Source organism: Protopterus annectens, chromosome 9.part0 (assembly GCF_019279795.1).
Source record: "Protopterus annectens isolate FY-2018-M chromosome 9.part0, PAN1.0, whole genome shotgun sequence".
Taxonomy (NCBI): Eukaryota; Metazoa; Chordata; order Ceratodontiformes; family Protopteridae; genus Protopterus; species Protopterus annectens.
This window is the reverse complement of record NC_056743.1, coordinates 803044276-803065813: the sequence shown is the minus strand read 5'-3', so window position 1 is coordinate 803065813 and position 21538 is coordinate 803044276. Positions and strand designations below refer to the sequence as shown.

General features: G+C 38.5%; 1 protein-coding gene across 1 annotated transcript in view; it reads right to left on the bottom strand.

Annotated features, from left to right (window-relative positions):
• The window catches only part of BIN2 (bridging integrator 2), a 353798-nt gene extending 334042 nt beyond the window's left edge, over positions 1–19756 (bottom strand). The window contains exons 1-3 of the mRNA XM_044083439.1: positions 19573–19756; positions 19308–19473; positions 18543–18675 (exon numbers count right to left, since the gene is read on the bottom strand). Coding sequence (XP_043939374.1) covers positions 18543–18629 — 87 coding nt within the window. The 5' untranslated portion in view covers positions 18630–18675; positions 19308–19473; positions 19573–19756. The remainder of the gene's footprint in view (positions 1–18542; positions 18676–19307; positions 19474–19572) is intronic.
• Between the last annotated feature and the right edge of the window lie 1782 nt (positions 19757–21538).

Below are 21538 nucleotides of genomic sequence, written 5' to 3'. Positions count from 1 at the left end.
ATTTTGTGTGTACATAACTGAGTGAAAGTGCTTATGCAACTGCTTTGCACTGGGTTGGTAGGGAGCACACTAACACAGTTAGGTCTAACTGCACTTATCTTAGATGAAGAGACATGATAATGAGCTGCTAATAGTAAATTGATCACGGTGGTCTTGTTGTGTCCCTGAATCAAATAATATTGCTGGGTGTGTGGGGTGCAGGGGTCTTGCCCCCTGCTAGCACTGTATATATATATATATATATATATATATATATGTATATGTATATATATATATATATATATATATATATATATATATATATGGATACATACATATATATATATATATATATATATATATAGATATATGAGTCTACTTCACATAATCGAACATCCAAATGCTCGACTTTCATATGGTCGAGACCATATGATCGAACATTTGAATATTCGAAAATGTGAAAAAACAAACAAACAAAAAAAAAACAGTGCTAGCAGGGGGGCAAGCCCCCCTGCACCCCCCACACCCCCGCTATTTAAATATACCAACTACATTGCGGTAAAGGGAAATCTTCCCATTCCGTGCTCTAAAAGTCAGGTTTGGGTGCAAAGCTCTTAAGAGGTTTCCTGCCACCAAAGAGAGCTTTCCTCTGTGGGCTTTTGAGGACTGACGGTCAGCTGACACTGTTCCATTGCAGATAAGTTTTGTTTGAGGAAAACACATCCCACTTTACTTTTTGTGACAGAAAATTCTATTTTTTTCATGAAACTTAAATATTTTGGGTAGAATTTTTTTATTGACTGATGTGACTTGCTGACTTTTAAATGAGAGGGGGATTTGTTTTTTTACTTTATGTTAAAATATTTTTAAAACTCTGCTTAGCCAGAAAGCTTTACCTATCCCTTGCAGTCTTTTACTGCCAAAAGTAGGTCTGTTTCTTCAGATTTTCTTGTCAAAAATAAGCAAAAATACAAACATATGCATATACAAGTAAATGTTCTCAACTTTCTCATACAGGTATATTCTGTAATACTTGTTTTTACAATTATCAAGTTCATATGTTGACATTTATGTTTGCCATTTGTGAGAACTTGAGATTTTTTGGCATATGCTTCTTCTTGCGAGGAGAACTCTACTTTGTACAACTTGGAGATGCCTGTGTCTCAAGTTCCAACCAAATGTTTGAAATGTGCTTATCATTCTGCTGATGTCACTTCCATGGCAGCTGCTTCTGTAACTGGCTGCATTTTCAAAATTTTCCAGAGGATGCTAAAAATCAGATCTAGAACTATTCCTTAGACAGAAATCTAGTTTTTGGACCCTTGGTTGTAGAGGTCATTAAAAAAGTGTGATGAGAGAGGAAAGGTGATTCAAGAGATCTCTCAGATGTTTCATCCCATATTGTCCAAGTTTGCCAATGGATTCAATGCTCCCTCCATAACTTTCTTTAAAAAGCAAAGCAAATAGTCCCAGCAAGGTGCTAGAAAACAAATGTTTAAAAAGCAATGACTGGAAGGTTCCAAAAGGAAAGCAGGAATCTCCCCAAAAATTACAGTCTAATAAGGCTGAATGACTACAGGAAAGATTTCCAACCCCCCACCCCCAACTCTGGCTGTCTCTTAATCATTCCAGAAAGTCTGAACCTCCATTTCTTTCTTTTGTAAAAGATTGTGTTATACAAATGGGTTTTGAAAATAATCCATCAAGGTTATGACTCTCCCTTTTGGAGAATTCCTCCTCACCAACCGGACGAGAGTTTTCTTTTCTCTCTTGTTATTAAGTATATTCTGACTCAGGGAGTGATAGAAGCTGTCTCTCCTCCTCCATTAGGGGAAAAGTTTTATTCCAGGATGCTCCTGGTGCCAAAGGAAGAAAAATCTAGGTGACCAACTCTAGCTCTTTCTTTGCTGAATCAGTTTTTGGAGAGTTCCCAAGTTTAAAGCGGTGTCTCTTAACAACGTTTTACCTCTTATTGCCTATTTGAGTTTTCTAGTGCCTTTATATTTAAAAGATGCACATCATCACACTCCTATAGATCAAGATTTCACAGCTTTCTTAAGGTGCTCTGTGTCTGGATCACATTATCAGTTTTCTGCATTAACCATTAGTGTATCCACTGCTCCAGTGGTATTCACAATATGTCTTGCTCTTGTGAATGCCCACTATAGACAGTAAAGTATTTACATTCTTCCCTATTTAGATGACTTGCTTATCTTTGCAGAATCTTTTTCAAAGCATCAGGAATTTCTCAAGTTGGGTAAGGGATCTTATACACAGGCTGAGATTCCAAGAGAACTTAACAGAAGTCTTGTCTGACTCCTTTTCACAGGATTGTTTTCCTGGTGTGTCTCCTGGACACCTCAGTTCAAACAGCTTTTCTTCCACAAGAAAAAATATCTGTATTTAGATCTTTTCATGGCTCTTTCCACTCATACTTCCTCCTCAGCAAGGGAATCTCTCAAGATTGTGGGTCTGATGGGATATTTGATGCACATGATACATTTTGCAAGACTACACATGAAAAAAATTCAGTGGTACCTAAAATTTCTCTGGTCACAGCATCAGCATCTCCTGACTTTTCAGATCCCGTTTGTGGGATTTGAGCAAGAAAGATTTTGTGGTGCAGACACCAAGTGTCTCAGAATCAAGGTTCCCGTCCTCCATTTCTGCTCCAACACAGTCAGTCATAATAGATGCCCCAGACTTTGCTTGGGAGCAGTGTCTATGGGGATAAAAGTGTAAGATCTTTGGAACAAAAAGGGCAGACCAAAACAAATAAATATAAAAGAGATGTTAGCACTTGTAAATGCTCTCATTGTTCTCAACCATTTATTACAACCTCTTTAAGTGTTTACAGACAACATAGTGATGTGGTACATAAACAAGCAAGGGGGAATCAGATCTTACCCCCCTGCGAAGACTAGCCAATCTCAGTCTTCAGGCATCTTAGATGCTGTCAGAGCAAAACTGTGTGACAGACAAGGTGAGCAGGACCAGAATAGACCATCACAAAAGGAAATTGAATTAGGAGGTCTTCCAACAATTGATCCAGATGTGGGAAACACTTCAAATATATCTATTTGCCTCCACTCTCAATGATCAGTTGGCAAAGTTCTACTCTAGGAATCCATGCAAGAAGGCCTGGAAGACTGATGCTTTTTCTTTTCCTTGGACTTGAATGTCCCTTTATGCTTGTCCACCCTTTCCACTAATATCCAAGGCCATTCTGAAGATTCCAAAGGACTCTCCAAAGATTATTGTGCTGACTCTCTTCTGGTCCAGGTGACAGTGGTTTTCCCTTCTTTTGAAAAAGGCTAGGGACATTTACTGCAAGGTTCCTCACAGACTGGATTCACTCACAAAAGACAAGAGGTGTTTGATATATCTTGACCTCAGACAACTACAACTGACTTCCTAGATGATAAAATTTCAGTAGCATTTAAACACCTTTTTTCTGAGGTATGTAGTACATATTAATGAAGACAAGAAAGCCTGCTACTAGAAAATCATATCCTAGCAAATAGAAAAGGTTTTGTAGTTGTTGTCAACAAAAGCACAAGTACTCATTCAGGACTAGCATTTCTCCTGGTCCTTCAGTATTTGTGTGAGTTGCTATCCTATGGCCATTTCAGCATGTCTGACCATGGATCCCCCCTCATTCAATGTAACCTCATGTGAAAATACTTTTAAAAGGGGTGTTGCATAATAAGCATCCTCATGGCTCATACCCGGGTTCTTAATTTTGTTTTGGAAAAACTAACTATTGCTCCATTTTAACCAGTTCCTCAGGATAACTTGAGAATCTTAACATGGGAAAAGACTTAATAATTACTCTGACCTCTGCAAGAAGAATATCTGAGTTGCAAACTGTCATGGTTGGTCAGCCTTACCTCATTTTCTATAAAGATATGGTTTCCTTAAGAACTAATCCTTTATTTATGCCTAAAGTGTTCTCTGAGTTTATCTTAAGTAAAGACATCCATCTCCCTGTCTTCATCTCAGAACCTAAAAATGAGGAAGAAAGGATACTTCATACCTTGGATCCTTGGATGTCCAAAGACAACTCAGGATCTTGACAGAGCAAAATCTTTCAGAACTTCTGATCATTTATTCATTTATTGTGAAGGTAAGAAAAAAAGGACAACCTGTGTCAAAACAGACTTTTACAAAATGGTTGTCTTGTGATATTACTGTGTGTTATTTCCACCACAACAATATTTTCAGCAATGTCAAGGCTCACTCTACCAGGGCCTTGACTTCATTGGTGGCTTTTTGGAAAGGGTTGGCTGCTTGAACTATTCTAGTAGCTGCATGTTGGTCCACTGTGCACATGTTTACAAAGCATTATAAATTAGACTTCACCGTGTCTAGACTAGACGTTGCTAGGACCATTCTCCAGGGGCTCCTGGACCCTTCCCCTTTCTCCTCCCAGTCAGTTTAAGCTATGGTAATTACCAGTATAGCTAAGGCTATTATAGGTTCATAGGTAAGTACTAGGCTATCTGCTCGAGGGCATCTATAAGCCTAACCAGAATGTGTTGGCTTTCGCCGCCCCCTTAGATTAGTTCTCTGTGCTTGCAGCAGTAATCAAATGATGAACATAGTACAGTTATGTAAGTGAACTTGCCATAGTAGTAGATGTTCGAATGATCACTGCTGCAGTAGCTGCTCTCTCCCTCCACCCCCCCCCTTTTATCGCATATTTTTATGCCAGACTGTGTACTTTTTATTGTTATATTCCTTTGTCCCATCAGGGCTTTAGTCTGCCCCCTCTCTCTGCTGGCATGAAAGCCCTGAAGGCCTTCACGCCCAAACCTGACTTTTAATGAACTCGTTTCTAGCTGACTAATGGTTTAGGAGTTGTGAAGTGTCCGGAATGGTTTGGAAGCTGGCTTGCTGTTGAATCCTTGGCAGGATTACTGCAGATGTGATCACTGGAACATCTATTGTTGTGGTATGTTTACACTGTAGTTTCTTTTTCAATTATTTCTCCTGGCAGACAAAATTGAGGAAAATGTGAGGTGCTGCTTAGTTTTTACTTTTTCAGCAACAGTCTTGTGGGGCTGACAGATAAGGAAACTCAAATTATATTACTGATTTCATTTCTCAGTTAAATGTTGTATAATTACTGAATGGAACTCCTTATAAGCTGTATGTATCTATAAATTATCATTATCAATAACAAGATATTAAGGCTTAGAAATTAGCAGCAACATTAAAAAGTCATTTCCCAACTAGGAGAAGGCATGTACTACACTCTTTCAACTGATTTATCATTTTCTTTTGTATTTCAAGCAGAGGGAACTGCAGGTGTAACAGATTGGCCACCCTTCTGGATACATAGTTTTATTCTGAGTCTGCTTTTTATGTAGTAGAATGCTCAACTTTATGTTCTTTGATTCCTAATAGTTATTACAAAACTTCCATTAGTTTTGTCAATTAGATTATTACTGTTCAGACGATTGCTTGTTATTATGTTTATTGTGTGTTCTTTGTTATAAAAACAATAAAAAACATATTTGACAAGAAAGACTCTTCATTGCCTTGTCCCTTAGCTGTGGTTGCTAATGAATTATTAGCTTCATTCATTGTTAACAGAAAATACTACTTTAATGCTCTACAGTTCTTTTTTGTACTTATTTGCAAGGGGAGCAAATCACAGGCATTCTTGGTTGGGGAAGGACACATTTTAGATTCTAATGATAATTCATAAATGCCTCATCTGGTGAGGTTGAGGCACCTTATTTCCCCTAAAAGGCATGCGGCTTTTTATATTTACTCAGTGCAAGACTTATTACTCGTTTTTAGGTTTGTAAAACATCCTAAGTTAAATTATTTTGACTCTGTGGTTAACTCATTAACCCCGAGTACCTTCTCATGGCGCCTCTGTGCTTAACACCGAGCACGCCATGAGAAGATACTAATTGCAAGCTGTTACCCCCGAGTGCCTTCCACAAGCGTGACAAGCTGTATTGCAGATTTGTAGCTGAGCTTAATGTAAAACATGCTGAAATCGTAACTGTACTTGTGATTTGTGTTATGCAGTTATGATTCAGCGTGTTATTACATTAAGGTCAGATTAAACATTTACTACAAAATCTGCTTCCAAAAGTAGTTGATAAAGCAAGTGGTGGCAGCCAATTGGATTCTTGCAATCCATGCCACCACTTGCGTCACATCTCCATCCCCAACATTATTTTCATTTGTTTTCCCCAAATAAATAGAGGGTCCAGCAGCAGGTATTTCCTTTCTTTCTGCAAATATTTGGAGATTTTACCTGCTGCTGGATCCCTCTATTTTCAGCTTTGATCCTAACAACCAAGGTAAAATATGTGCTTTTTCACTTACTGTTCCCAAATCAAAGGCATCCTCATGTACAATTACTTTCTTGTGGAAATTGAGGGTAACAATATTATTTGTAGTGAAAATGTAGTTTGTATAAGTCTGGAATGCTTGTTTTGTCATCTGATCAGTTGAAACAGACCTTTACTTTTATTGTATCATTCAGATGAGAAATGATCATGACAAAGTGAGGAATAAGCTCCCTTTATATTTAGCAAGCTTCAAGAATTCACTCTATTCTCTTTTTAGTACACGGCTTAGGTTGTTGACATGTATTGGCTGCTATCGTATTCTTTGAGTCTGCGTGTTGGTTTTTTTGTTTGTTTTTAAAAGCTCACAAGCTGCAAATGCAACAAGCAGAGCAGTGGGACTTCCTAACATTACTAGTAGTGGAGTCAATTAGAAATGTCTAATACCAGAAGATGTACAAGTAAGGCAAAAGTACTGTTATATGTGTATTGAAAAGTGCCCAGTGTATGTCCACAGGTAGAATAATGCCATTTAGCATAAGGTATTGTATGATCGGTAAACTAAAATGCATATACGTAGTCAAGTTGAATAAGGTGAGAGGCATCAAAAATGATGTTCTTTCAACAAAAACCTTTACTGAACTGTCCAAGGAAGACAGTCACATGTCCCAATAATCCAGTTGCAGTGACGCATCCATTGCTGGTGGATGTGGAAGGTGTAGAGTTGGGATGGAGTGCATGATTTGTTCACCTTTATATTGTTGTATGAACACTGACTGTCTCTGGGGTTAGACAAAAAGTAGCCTGGCCACAACCTCCTAACGTAGAACGTAGAAGAATTCCTGTGTGAATTGATTGGGCGTGGTTGTAGTTAAGTATCATTTGTGCATTATTATTTTTTCTTTTTTCGGAGGCAATATTAGTGTAGACATTTGCATTGTGCACAGAAGATAAGAAAACAGTTAGCTATGAAATGGCAGTAAACATCTCCAGTCCTGTGAGTTTAGCCTGTTTTCTGGTGTGCCGCATAGTTGCTGTCACCTGTTGACTTTTAGGAGCCTAGAGTTGTTGAAAGCAAACACGATGAAGTTTTTTTTACTGTATTTGTGATTTTCATTTTCAAAACAGATTATACGCTATAAGCCTTTCTGAGAATGGAATTGATGATCAGTCTGTCCAGGAAATATTAGTATCAGCAAACCCCCCCCATGGGCAGAGGTTTTATTCAAGGGTTTGTAAGAAAGAAGGAGGGATCCTGGATGCTTCCTGACCACATTAGACTATTTAATCTGTTGTAACACTTTTGTATAGTTTACAAATGGTGATTTCATTTGCAGGGGATTGGATATTGGTTTTAAGCTTTTGCAATGTTCACTTTAGCTAGAGATGCTAAAAAATGTATTTTTTTAAACTAAAGTTAGAAGGGCATCTGGAACTTACTCTGTGGGCAAGAACTGCAAAATTTATTTCATAAATATATATATATATATATATATATATATATATATATATATATATATATATATGTGTGTGTGTGTGTGTATGTATGTATATATATATATATATATATATATATATATATATATATGTATATATATTTTTTTAAGTGACTGAAATATTTCTGTGAAGCAATAGTGAACAAAGTAGCAACAGTCTTTTAACAGATTTATTTTGTAAAGGGTCAGGCTGAAAATTTTACTTAAAATGCAAACAGTTCATTTTGCAAATGCAAGAAGCATTGAAGGCTGATATGTTGATGCATTTGTTGAGGTGCACTGTCAGCATCCTGGGTTTAGAGGCAGGCTTAAATGGCAGAGGCCTCACCAAAGTTGAAAGACGTGAACACCTTGGCTGCTTCCTTTCTTGGAGCGATGGGATGGTTGGTGATAAAAAGCAGAAATGGGTCAAACGGAGGTGCCTTTCCATGTTTGACTTGGCTAAATCACACATGTTGATCTCCTCCTGGCTAGGTGATGTATTTTATCAGCTACAAACAGGGCATTCTGATAACCTGACATGAAGTGAGGTTGATGAGCTGTAGCTACGTTTACCTGTCTTGTTCTACTATTGCCTGGTCCTTACAGCTGCAAGAGTTACAGAAACTCTGATTGATTGCGGGTAATGACTGCATTGCCGAAGTAACCTGCCTGTTTTCTCACTGCATACTGTCATATCCATATATTTTAAACTATTTTTTTTATATTTCAGTGTTGGTGTGCTGAAGTACACAGACCACTTATCACGTTGTTGATTAGTTCTATGATAAGTCTTTCCATGGTTTTATATATGAGGCTGGTGAGACTTGTGGGATTGTGATTGCCCAGGTCAGTGGATGGGTCTCCTTTGTGCAGGGGTATGACTACTGTTTTCCTCAGTTCACTTGATATGAAGCCAGTTTGGAGGCTGAGGTTAAATTGTGTTAGGGAAATAAAATATCTTGTTCAGTGCTATTTAGAATTAATTTGGGGGTATTACCACAACCCATAGAAGTTTTTGGCCTTTTAGAGTACTTCCAGCACTCAGTTGTGTATGATAACTGAGATTGTGTGGATTCTGGATTGTGAGATTGCTGGTGGGGGTGAAGTTTGAGCTAAATTTGTCAGGTAGGCTTACTAGCCACAGCTTCCATATAGGTTTACAGTTTGCTCAGCACACTGCTGAGTATTGCCTTTGAGATTGTGGATATAGCAGAAGAAGGCCTCGTGGTTATCCTTGGCCTGGATGGCTAGTTTCTTCTCAAATTTGGCCTTGATAGTTTCCATTAAGTTCTTAGGTTGCAGGTTTTTTTCTTGGTTGGTATTCACTTCTTTTTGTTACATACCGTATTTGTACTATGATTCCACCAGGACAGTTTGCTTTTAGGTTTGTACTGCAGTTTCTTCTTTTTGGTACAGCTCCTTCTATGTAGTTGTGTACATATTGGTAAAAGTTGTCTGTGTACGTTTCCACACAAACAGCAGAGCTTTCTGGGTTTGGCGGTGGACTTCAATCTAGCAGTGAAATGATTCCGAAGTAGGAGGTCAGTCTCGGAGAAGTTTTTAAAAGTACCAGAGTCTGGGTGGATCTCTGGTTTTAACTTTATTACAAGTGAGTGAGGCAGCTTTATGATCACACCTAATGAGTGAGGATGTTACAGTGGGAATGCTGCATGATCCACCCAATCTATTAATCATGTGCTCCCAGTCTGACAGATATTGTACCCCCCTTGAATGACACCAAAAGTTAAGCCATTTGTTGAAGTCCATTATCTTTTGTTCATAATGAGGTATTATTCTTGCAGAAGGAAGACTGGTGCTTAGTACTAAGCTCATGCCTGCCTAGGTCATGTAGTCAGAGAGTTTCATCATTATCTCTCTTCATGTAGGCTAGGGACATGCATCTCAGGTTGTTAACTCCCACATGCACTTTGACAGACTCCGGGAAAGGACACATGCAAAACAACAAAGCCTGGGTCAGTCTTGGTCTTTTCACATGTTGTCTTGGTATAGCTCTCCACTCAGTCTCCCTTCCTTCAGGTGTAGTAAATGTATGTAGGTCAGGGCAAGAGGGTTTAAATTAGCTCCCCCCTTTCACTCCTTATGGCCATTGCCAAAAGGACACATGTAAATGGAAAAGGCAGAGGTAAGGCAGAGTGCTGGCAATGCATGTCTGAGTGGGTAGCCAGCACTTTTATGGGACACTCTAGATGCCCACGAGCTGAAGCCCCATGCCTGTCCTCAGCATATTAGTGGGAGTGGCGGTCCTTACCTTGCTTCTTCCATTTACATGTGCCATTTATGTGCTCCCTTGTCAGTCACTCTGTGTAATTTGGTATTTTCACGGGTGGTAGGTATGTACCTCTGCAGCATCATCACCACTTTTGTACCTTATGAAAAGAATCCTGCCCCTGTGGATAGGAGTGAAGATTTGGATGGCTAACCAGGTAATGCATATGATATACATATATATGTAGTCTTCCAATACATTTGTCAAACATCAGTAGTAATCTGTTTGCATTTTCTTTCCTGTGCAGATTCATCCACCGTCTGATACTGACATGGCTTCAGGAGCAGAAGAACGACAAGTGAGAGTGTGGGTACGTGGCCATTCCTAAGTTCACTGGGCTGCCAGCCATGCCTCAGTTAGTGAAAACCACTACAACTTGAGCTTCCCCATATCTAGTGAGAAGGTATACTGGATTGCAAGAAGAGGTATGCATTGGAGTGGAGTACTACAGTTCTTGGAAGAAAAGTGTTCCGTCTACCCTGAGCCCGACATTCTCGTGCTCCACATTGGAGAGAATGGTCATTAGTCAACCACTTGGAAGGCTACGGTTTCAAATCAGAGGAATTTTTGAACACCTGCAATCATGGTGGTCACGTTGTCATTTTGTGTGATCTGACATAATTTTTTGACAGATATGGAAAACAGCAAACGGTCAACGGGCAGCACACAAGGCCAGATGTTTACAGAATGGGTTCATGCATGGCTTGATGCACAGGGTCAGTGGATCTACAATCTGCCATGACAGCATCACCGCAGAAGATGTTCACCTGTTCAGAAGGGATGGTGTTTACCTAACTGAGGAGGGCATTGCGTGGTTCTTGACTGACCTCCACAATGGCATGAAGAGAGCTATGTAGGATTGGTAACATGCAGCTTGTGAGAAGAATGGAAAACACCCATGACCAAGTAGGACCAGTATGGTAAGTAAAACTCTATTATGAATTGTGTTGTGCAAAACATGATATTTTTCTGAGTTTGGCAAATAACTGTGGTAAGGAGCTGGTGAAGATGCTGAGAAAGAATAACTGTTTCAGGAGAGTGCTACCACGTACAATTGAATATGTCAGTAACCATCCTGCAATACTTCTTATTTTATTCTGGTTTTATCAGGTATGTGTATAGTTTAGATGACAGGAAGGGCTTAGTAATACAGAACTTGATCCCTTAGGTCTATTGCTGAATGGACACATGTGAAGAAAAAAGGCATAGGTAAGGCAGACTGCTGACACTGAAGGAGGTCATGAGACTGTAGTGGTATCAGCTGTCTGAGTGGGTAGCCAGCACAGGTATCGGACAGATCAGATGGCCTTGCATGCTGCTGAAGTCCCATGCCTGTCCTGGGTTCATTAGTGGAGTGGCGGTCCTTACCTTGCTTTTTCTCTTTATATGTACCCATTCAGCAGCATGGTGGCTACACCAAGAATGTGTATATTTACAATGATATGTGTCTACATGGTAAAACAACTGTGTCTGAATGCTGTACACATGTACAGATATCAGTTTGTTTAGGACTCAGATTATGGAAATTATGATTTTTTTTCATATTTTGGTAAATAACTTTGCAAGGGAGCATCTGAATGTGCTAAATAATACCTCATTTTGAAGATAGTATTGATAGATCCAACATGGTAAAAGAACTGTGCCTGTATGTTGTACACATGTACAGATATCAAAATTTGTTTTGGACTTATGGTTATGGAAATTATGATCTTTTTCATATTTTGGTAAATAACTTTGTAAGAGAGCATCTGAATGTGCTAAGTAATACCTCATTTTGAAGACAGTATTCATAGTTCCAACATGGAAAAAGAACTATGTCTGTATGTTGTACACATGTACAGATATCAAAGTTTGTTTTGGACTTAGGTTATAGAAATTATGATTTTTTTCATATTTTGGTAAATAACTTAGCAAGGGAGCATGTCAGTGTGCCAAGTAATACCTCATTTTGAAGACAGTATTACTCCTTACAACATGATAAAAGAACTGTGTCTGTGCACTGTACACATATACAGATATCAAAGTTCTGAAGAAGTCTGCTTTTGCAGATGAAAGTGCTTAACTAGATTTATTGGAGATTTCTAGAGTGTAGTTTTTATTAATAAATACTTTGTATTCCTGGTTCGAGTCGTGTTCACTCGCTGCATTATATAACATTATATAGACAGTTGGTTGCCGTCTAGTGAATCATATTTAAGGTGTTGTCTCTGCTTTCCCTTATATATACAACAGGCATCATATTTGCATGGGGAACTGAAATTTATACAGACGTAGTATTTATGCAGTTTTCTAGGCAAATTATACCCTATGCAAAGAGATGATACTATTTTTCAGAGGAGTGAAAGGAAATGTTCATGTCTTAGAATCCCTTTCCTAATAAATATAAACTATGCAAGGGCATTTTCTTCACATACAATAGAACAAAAGGGACAAGAAAACTCGGAGTCTAAAAATCTGCTGAGCATTTTCATAATAACATGTGTTAGTAGTATCTCCCTCGTATTCCTTACTCCCAAATTCTGGGAAGATATAGCTGTCCAAAATGCCTAAGTCATCTCTATTTGTCAGTCATCACATCAGCAAGTAAAATAAAGTCCCAACAGTTCATTATGTTTGCTCATCATCTACATGATTGCAAAAATGTATTTTCTATGGTATAGTTTTCTCTCATAACAATAACAAATATTTTCCGTATTATCTGTCCCCCTTTGAGTGATTCTTCTGAACAATCAGTAGTGTGATGCTGGGCCTTGTGTATCCTGATATTCTGCTACAGCACCATTCTTACACTATTATTATGTTGCCAACGTAGAACACTGATGAAACCACAAATGTGTATCACATGACACAGACAGAATATGGTCAGTCAGTTACAGTTACAGTACCATGGTCTGTACTGCTTATCGTCCTCATTAGCTTTGTCCATAGGTGGCCACTGCTGCATAGATCAGTGTTCTCAGTCAAGTCATGTGAACCAGTGTAAAGGCAACTCAGATGTCGAGGTACAGAGGAAAAAAAGTGCAAGATATCATCTGGCCTCCATGACACAGGGGGATAAAGCTCTTACTGCACCTCAGTTGAATTGTCTTTGACCAACACTACAGTCAATGGAGGAAGTGGGGGGATGGTGGAAATGAATGTCCAACATTAGCTCACCTATTGGGGGTGGGAGAAAAGCAGCCTAGGCTAGCTGCAATACCAGCATTAAGAGCCTGCTGATTTCCATACTGCAATCTGCATTTGGCTTGGTCAGGAGGTTGCACAAACAAGGAAGCTTGCATGCACCTCCTGAAGACAGAAATTGAGGAATTTGTAAAACTGCCACAGGGATGGTAGAAGAGAAGTTAGGGCACACTCCCCAACTACAATATGTCATTGCACCAGCAACCTCAATCTTTTTACTGGTCACTTAGATGGTTCAGGTTTCCAGGAGACCATGTGAATGAGGAGAAGAGCTGACGGAAGCTGATGGTCAACTGCAGGGAATTAAAAAAGTACAAGCTATCTGTGAATTATTATTATAATATATAAGGATGGTGACCGGGAATTAAGAAAGGTATATGTTAGGCTTACACTGTAGATATGGTGTCCTTTTCTGCTGTAGTCCATTCGTATTACCACCACTCTCTGCTCTACCTGGTGTTAGACTACCACATCTAAGTAAGCACTGCCACAAAGGTCCATTCACTCTACCACCATTCTCTCCCCACCTGCAATCACTGTATCACATCTCTGTAGGCACTTCCACAAAGGTCCATTCACTCTACCACCATTCTCTCCCCACCTGAAATCACTGTACCACATCTCTGTAGGCACTGCCACAAAGGTCCATTCACTCTACCACCATTCTCTCCCCACCTGCAATCACTGTGCCACATCTCTGTAGGCACTGCCACAAAGGTCTGTTTCCCTGACCATTGTTCTCCCACCATTCTCTCCCCTACATACAGTTACTGTTCCACATCAGAGCGAATACTGCCACAAAAGTCCATTCACCCACCCAACATTCATTCTCTCTCTCTCTCTCTATATATATATCTATATATATATATATATATATATATATATATATATATATATATATATATATAAATATATATATATATATATAAAAAAAACCACGAAAAGAAAAATATTATTATAAACCAATCGACCAGTAAACAAGCTTTTTTCCTTATTGTTTACTCTTTGAAGACTAGTGCAGCTGAGGCTGCAGTGGGTGTCAATAAATTTGTATTTTTTTATTTTTGGTTTCTTTACTGGTTGAGTGGTTTATAATGTTATCTCTCTCTCTGCTACCTGCTGTTACTGTACCACATCTGAGTAAGCACTGCTACAAAGGGCCATTCATACTACCGCCATTCTCTCCCATGTGTGTTGTTAATATGGTCCATCAAAAAACTGTCATGATCTGCTCAAAATGCATCATTCACAACAGTATATTTTACACACTTTATCCAACAGCTCCCTCTCACAATCTAGTCAGAGCCAAGACTAATTTATTTGATCATGCTTATATAAAACAAACATCTGATTAATAAGGTAGCACACAGCATTCTGTTCCTTATATACATACATGTTGAATGTAAGCAAACAGATTAACATACAAGTAACACTGACAACATTCTCAAACTTCAATTACGTTGTATGAACATCGATAGATATTAAATTTAAACAATAGTCAAAAAAGATTCAAAAGATTACCACTCAGTGAAAAAATGACAATTCACTGGTTAGCACACATTGTAAATATGAATTACCTCTGTTTTAATAAAGTACAAAATTATCATAAATTATACACTGCAACTTTAAATACCTCCTGTTGTATATTGTGGTACAAAATAAGAGAACAGTAAATTAATTAATTTTCCAATTGAGTTTGATAAAACATAAGAGGCAATAAGTTAGATATAAGTAATCCAACGCCTAAAGCAGTTAGGCTTTAAGTCTTGCTAGTGAATTCCCAAATCAAATACCTGACTGGGAATCAAGGTAAGTTTTACAGTTAGCCATGGCATAATTAGTAGAGTTAGCAGTGCCACAGCAGGATTAAAGGAACCAGGACCCCTCACAGAGCTATCAAAATCACAGCTCTTCCCTTCAGCAAGGTTAATGGGTATGAGGGAATTTCAGATGGATTACTGGAGTTAAGGAGTCCAACAGGGTCATCAAAGCCAGGAAGCCATCAGCAGGATTAATAAAGTCAGAACTTTGGCAGGAAAAATGACACTGGGGTGGTAGTAACCAGATTACCAGAATCAGGACTCCGAGCAGAAGTGATTCAGGGGACTCACAGCAAGAATAAGGAAATCAAAAGGGCATAGCAAAATGAAAGTGATCAGGAGGCCCAGCAATACTGAGGAGGCCTTAGTGGGACCCTCAGAGTGTTCCTCAGTAGAAATAATAATGGAATTAGGGATTTATAATAGCATTGAAGGAATCAGTTTCCCTGCCCCCATCAAGAGATGCATGCATTAGTTTTAACAGATAGCATGCCCTGTGAACTACATTAAGTCAATCAGTGACCCCATCTTGGTTAACAGATGATTCATTGCAGATTTGTTTTTTTTTTTTGTTTGTTTGTTTTTATCTTTCCACTGCCCTTCATTGACTAACCTTATTTTCCTATAGCTGTTTCAGGCTTGTTCTGGCCATCCAAACCTGTCAGGTGAACACCCCTATCTCCATGATATGTGTCTATCTTGAAGCTTCACCCCCCAGGGACATACAGTCAAACATTAAAAGGCCACATTCCATCTTTGTAGTAGAATGTCACTTCTTCAGTGATCCTACTCCCATCCCAACCTGCTGTGAACTTTCGGTGTTCTCCTGTATATACCAGCAACACAATAGCTACACTCTTCCCTGGAACATAACCCTAATCCCTCCCCCCACCCCAGAAAAGGCAAACAGGCAGAGCTCCTTCAGTGTCAGGGCCAGTAATCAAACCTTGATTACCTTGGTCAAAAGCAGAGCTCCTACCACCTATATCACACAGCAAACTTGCCTCACTGCAGATTTACTAAAACATGAAGTTCATATGCTTCATGACACTCACGCTCATAATTAAGTTTGTCTTTGCCCTTTCTGATGCATTCATTTTGTTGTACAGTCAGAAGTATGTCTGAATTTAAAGGGACAAAAGTAATTCTAAACTTAGGGAATATTCATCCCTGCATTAATACTCATGAAGCAAAAAACAGCCCAAATCCACCATTCAATATGAAGTTTAATACAGTAGTAAGGACGTAAATAGGACCTTAAATAGTAGCAAGCAGCAAAGCTTTTGACTAAAACTCTTCCTCAGTGTTTGATAAAATCATCCAACCATTACATGTACATATATATAGGAACACAGCCAATGAACATTCAACTTTGCTAATAGCATTTATCTCTTTAAAGTGCCCCCATGTCTTATAAGACAATTATAATAACATACTATACATAACTAACTTAAAACAATATCTTATAAAACCAACACACAATTATACTAAATCATGTAAATCTTTTAAAATGGGGTTTATACTATTACTAATATTCAAACCAGGTGGATGATCTGCTCCAAAAAGTTTATCTATTTATACTCGGCCAACTTGGTTTTGTTTACCCATTTTAAAAGATAAATATGATTTGGTATAATTGTGTGTTGGTTTTATAAGATATTGTTTTAAGTTAGTTATACATAGTATGTTATTATAATTGTCTTATAAGACATAGGGGCACTTTGAAGAGTGAATAGCTGAGGGGCATAGCAATAAAGCTAACAAATTCTTCCCATTTGATGATAAGCAATATAATCACCAGAGCAAGAAAGTGATGCATTTGTTTCCTTTCATGATATATATACTCAGTACTCAGGTAATAAAGTCATAATTAGCATTGTGCAAGTTTGTAGTAATCAGTTATCTCTGTGGAGTATTCTGGCTGAAGTAGTAATAACATTTTAGCTGATCAAGCAATTTCCAAGGCTACCAAGTCTCATGTCTTAGCCAGTTTGTCCCCTACTTCATAATTTAAGTAGTACTCAGGCACAACCTGTTTTCTCTTGGCACAAGTTTCCTGGACAGAAACCTACCCTGATATTGGCTAGTCACATTTCAAGCATAAGATCTCCTTACTTTCAGAATATGTGTCTCTGACAGCCGAGCATCATTTTGATATTATTACAACTCAGAGCATTATCTCTATGATCTTCTGTGGTTCTGTGAGAAACATGTTGTGTCGCTTTCCATGTTGGAGGAAACTAGTAGGACATGATGAATACATGGCTCGTGCAAATCCTCATAACATTAGGAGGTTCTGTTTTTAACCAGGTGAGTCCAATGGGGAAAACTGTCCCTTCTGAGTGGTGATCTAGGTACCCTTTGCAGTTAAGTGACTTGTTCAGTCACCTAGTAGGCAAACAGACTGAGTGAATCAGTTCCTGGACTTCAAGAAACAGTTCTTTAACCACTCATAGCCTTAATTCTCTGTATTATCTGCCGGAATAAAAGCAGTTTGTTGTTTGCACATCTGCATCATCATCTCCCTTTCTCCAAATTCATACCTGTAAACAATGTTATCCTTACATCTCTGTATTATAAATATAAACTATTCTGCCTAAGTAACTAACTAGAGAACATGTGCTTTAGTATTTTTTTTGTTTGTCCATACAGATATATAAAATGTGTACCGACCTAGTATTTGAAACCACCTTAGAGACCTCTTTAACTTTGTACTCCTTTTTTCAACTAGATGCTATATACATCTGTCTATATCTGTATTCATATGCTTGTGTGTTTGTGTGTGCGTGCATGTGTGCGTGTGTGTGTGTGTGTATGCATGTGTGCATGCGTGTGTGTGTGTGTGTGTGTGTATATGTGTGTGTGCGTGTGCGTGTGTGTGTGTGCGTGTGTGCGTGTGTGCGTGTGTGCGTGTGTGCGTGTGTGTGTGTGTGTGTGTGTGTGTGTGTGTATATGTGTATGTACTTTGTTTGCCTGCAGTGATCAGTGCTTAGAATGTTATGTCAGCATTTACTTATATTGCTTCCTCTTTGTCATTATTAATATGCAGGTTTGGAAATAAATGTTACAATCTACTGGCCTGCTATGAAATATAGAAATAAAAACATTAGTCAGAAGGAAAGGATCCCTTGGTCTAACCATGTCTGAAAAGAAAGAAGAAAAAAAAAAGAGGCAGCTGATTTTTTTGTGACTAAAACACTGCAATTTCAAAACATAAATGCATACTGGCTACATATCTTTTTTTAATGAATAATCTCTCTGCCTAATCAGTATATCTCATATCTGTCTCCTTGTCTGTCTACTTAACACATGCATCACTCTGCCTCTCTGTTTCTCCATCAAAACAATTGGGTTTACATAGTGCTCAGAAACAATCTTTATCAACTCTAGAATATTCTATAGATTAGGACAGGCACATTATGTAGTGAGCCTATCCCAAACTGCCCAAAAACAGCAACAAACTAAATGAGCCCTTTAAAGTTACCTTTCCTTGCGCTCTGCTCAGTTGTTTTTGGACACGTTTTGCAAAGAGTCCTGCAGCTCCTGTTCCTCCTGGCTTGGTTTCTGCCATCACTGGCCCTGTCAGTTGTTAAACTGCTGCTTGTTTCCGGCAACTTCTGTTTTTTATAAAAACAAACAAAAGTTCAGTGATGAGGGGAAGTGAAAGATGTCAACTTCCTCCTCTGCATTCTTGCATCCGCCTCAGCAGAGATAAAAATCTGCATCTTATAGAGTGCAAAGTTACGGCGGTCATAGGTAACAGAATTGTGTTTTTATTCACCAGACAATAAGGAGTGTTCAGATTAACAATGATTTTACATCACTTACTTGCCTTACTGCTCAAGGAAATAAAACTTTACCTTCAGATCTCGCTGTTAACCATTTTTTTATTAAATAAATCTTATGAAAGCTGACTTTAGAACAGTTGCATTAGTAGCTTACGTATATCTAATGAGTTGTCTCTGCAACATAAAAAGTATCAGCTCGGTTATCCCAGCTGTCTATTTTTGTAGAAATCTCCAACCCATTATCTCCAAACCAAGTGGCTAGCATGCCATACGTTATGGCATGACTTGCAGTGTCACTTTTCTGAGAACCACAAATGTGCTTATAAGCCATTTACACTGAAGACACTTGAGACTACAGCTGCATTTTATAGGAGGAGCAAATCCCCTAACCCCTATGCAGAATGTAGTAGGGAATATACAAACTAAGCTGAAAATTGAAACTATGAAATATAAATGAATACCCGGTGAGAGTAAGAAAACGATAGCCTGGCAGATGGATTAATCCAGAGTGAATTCAGGAATCATCCTGGAAAAGAGGTGGTACCATCAGATGGTGTTCTGGTTTATGAAAGAAGATGAGTTGTCCTGTAGGAGCTGGTAGATCATGACACAGTGGTGCTTTAAGTACTGTATATAAAGATAAAGGTACAAAAATTTATTGTCAGCCAGGAATGCCAATTCCTGGGTTATCGTGAAGTAATTAGCTGAAACATATTTTTTCCTTACTTGCTATAGGTCTGACAACCAGATCGGATCACGTCAGTAATGGGTATGAGAAATTCTCCATGCTTCTCCCACATGTTACTTCAGAAAAATCTCTACTGGCCAGAATGGGAACATATTTTGAAAGAAGTAATGTATGCCAAGGAATTAAACAGCCTTCTGCCCTTCTTTGTGGCACAGTTTGATCACATTTTCACTGTATGGGAATGCAAAATGGTCTAATTCTGCAGGAAAAAAAAATAATAAACACTTCAGAGAAAATCCTACACTAACAAGCACAGTGCAGTGAGTTACAACATTGCCATTTATGGTGGTTAGACAATGAAGAGATATAAGACTATTAACAAGATGAGATTGCTACAAAAGTCAGCTCCAAGACACCTTATCTAGCATTCCAAAATGACATCCTGGGTACTTGCTTGTTTTGTGAGGTATGACATCATATTAAAGCTAACTGTCTGAACCAGAGGATTGTTTGCACTACCACAAGGTACATGAAGAACTTATGTGACGACCCAGAGCTCCAGATGAACATTCAACTCAGACTTGCCTTTTTCATATAATGAATAATGACATATTATACAACGACCCCCCATTAATATTCCAAAACGTGCACACTGATTGGTCAGCGTGCACATTGTAAATCAGAGTTATAGAAATAGAAAAAGGTCCGGTCGCCCGGACTTTTTCCATTAGTATAACTCTTTTTTTTTTACAGCAATGGAGAAAGCAAGATCTCCGTTGCATTTTACAACCTGTTTCGCTATGTTAAACGAGTTTAACATAGCGAGACAGTTTTTAAAAAAAGCAACGGAGCATCTCCATTGCTTTTTTTAAAGCTGTCTCACTATGTTAAACCCATTTAACATAGCAAGACACTTTAAAAAGCAACAGAGATCTTGCTTTCTCCGTTTCTTTTTTCAAAACTGTCTCGCTATGTTAAACTCATTTAACATAGCAAGACAGGTTGTAAAAAGCAACGGAGCTCTTGCTTTCTCCATTGCTTTTGCCCACTGCTCTGATGTACTGCGTAAATATACGCATGCGCAGTACATCAGAACTGCCACAGAATGCCATTGTATAATAGCAATAACCCACTTCTGGGTGTGGGTAATGCTGGATTTACCCATGGTTGGCTTTGTTTGGCCACTCGGGCTTCACCCTCGTGACAAAACCACACCAACCATGGGTAAATCCAGCATTACCAACACCCAGGCATGGATTATTGCTATAATATTGCACATGCTGACCATGTATCACTGAAAAGGAGCTTCCAACTCAACAAGAAGAAGCTATGCACTATATATATATATATATATATATATATATATATATATATATATATATATATATTTTAATGTGAGCCATGTCAAATTCAAATTATCTTGTTACAAGGATTATCAGCACTGTAATTTCTAAAGTCTGAACATTTATTACAGAGACTTCCTCTATAGACTGACTCACAATGATGGAAACAGTCACTGTACAAAGGCATGAAAACCATAGCCCGCTTTTCTGTAGTTGGTGTGACACACTTCTGTGCATCCTCAACTGTTTCAGCCTTATGTTTTACTATCCCACAGTCTAATGCTTAGCCAAATCGTGGTGTCTCCTAGTCAGACGCCTTCTGGTTCCTCTCTTCACTCAGGACATCTAACACATAGTAGTGCGATAGGCCTGAATACTTGTCCATGCTTTTCATTCCCATTAACTTCCTTCCTTCCTTGTGGGCGTCTGCCTGTTATAGCCATAAAGGCACTCTGCACTCAAGTCTCAGCAGCCATCATTATGCTACAATATCTATCTATCCATATGTCTGTCTATCTATCTAACCATATGTCTAGCTATTCATACAACTGTCTATCTATCTATCTATCTATCTATCTATCTATCCATCTATCTATCTATCTATCTATCTATCTGTCTATCTATCTATCTATCTATCTATCTATATATCTATATGTCTATC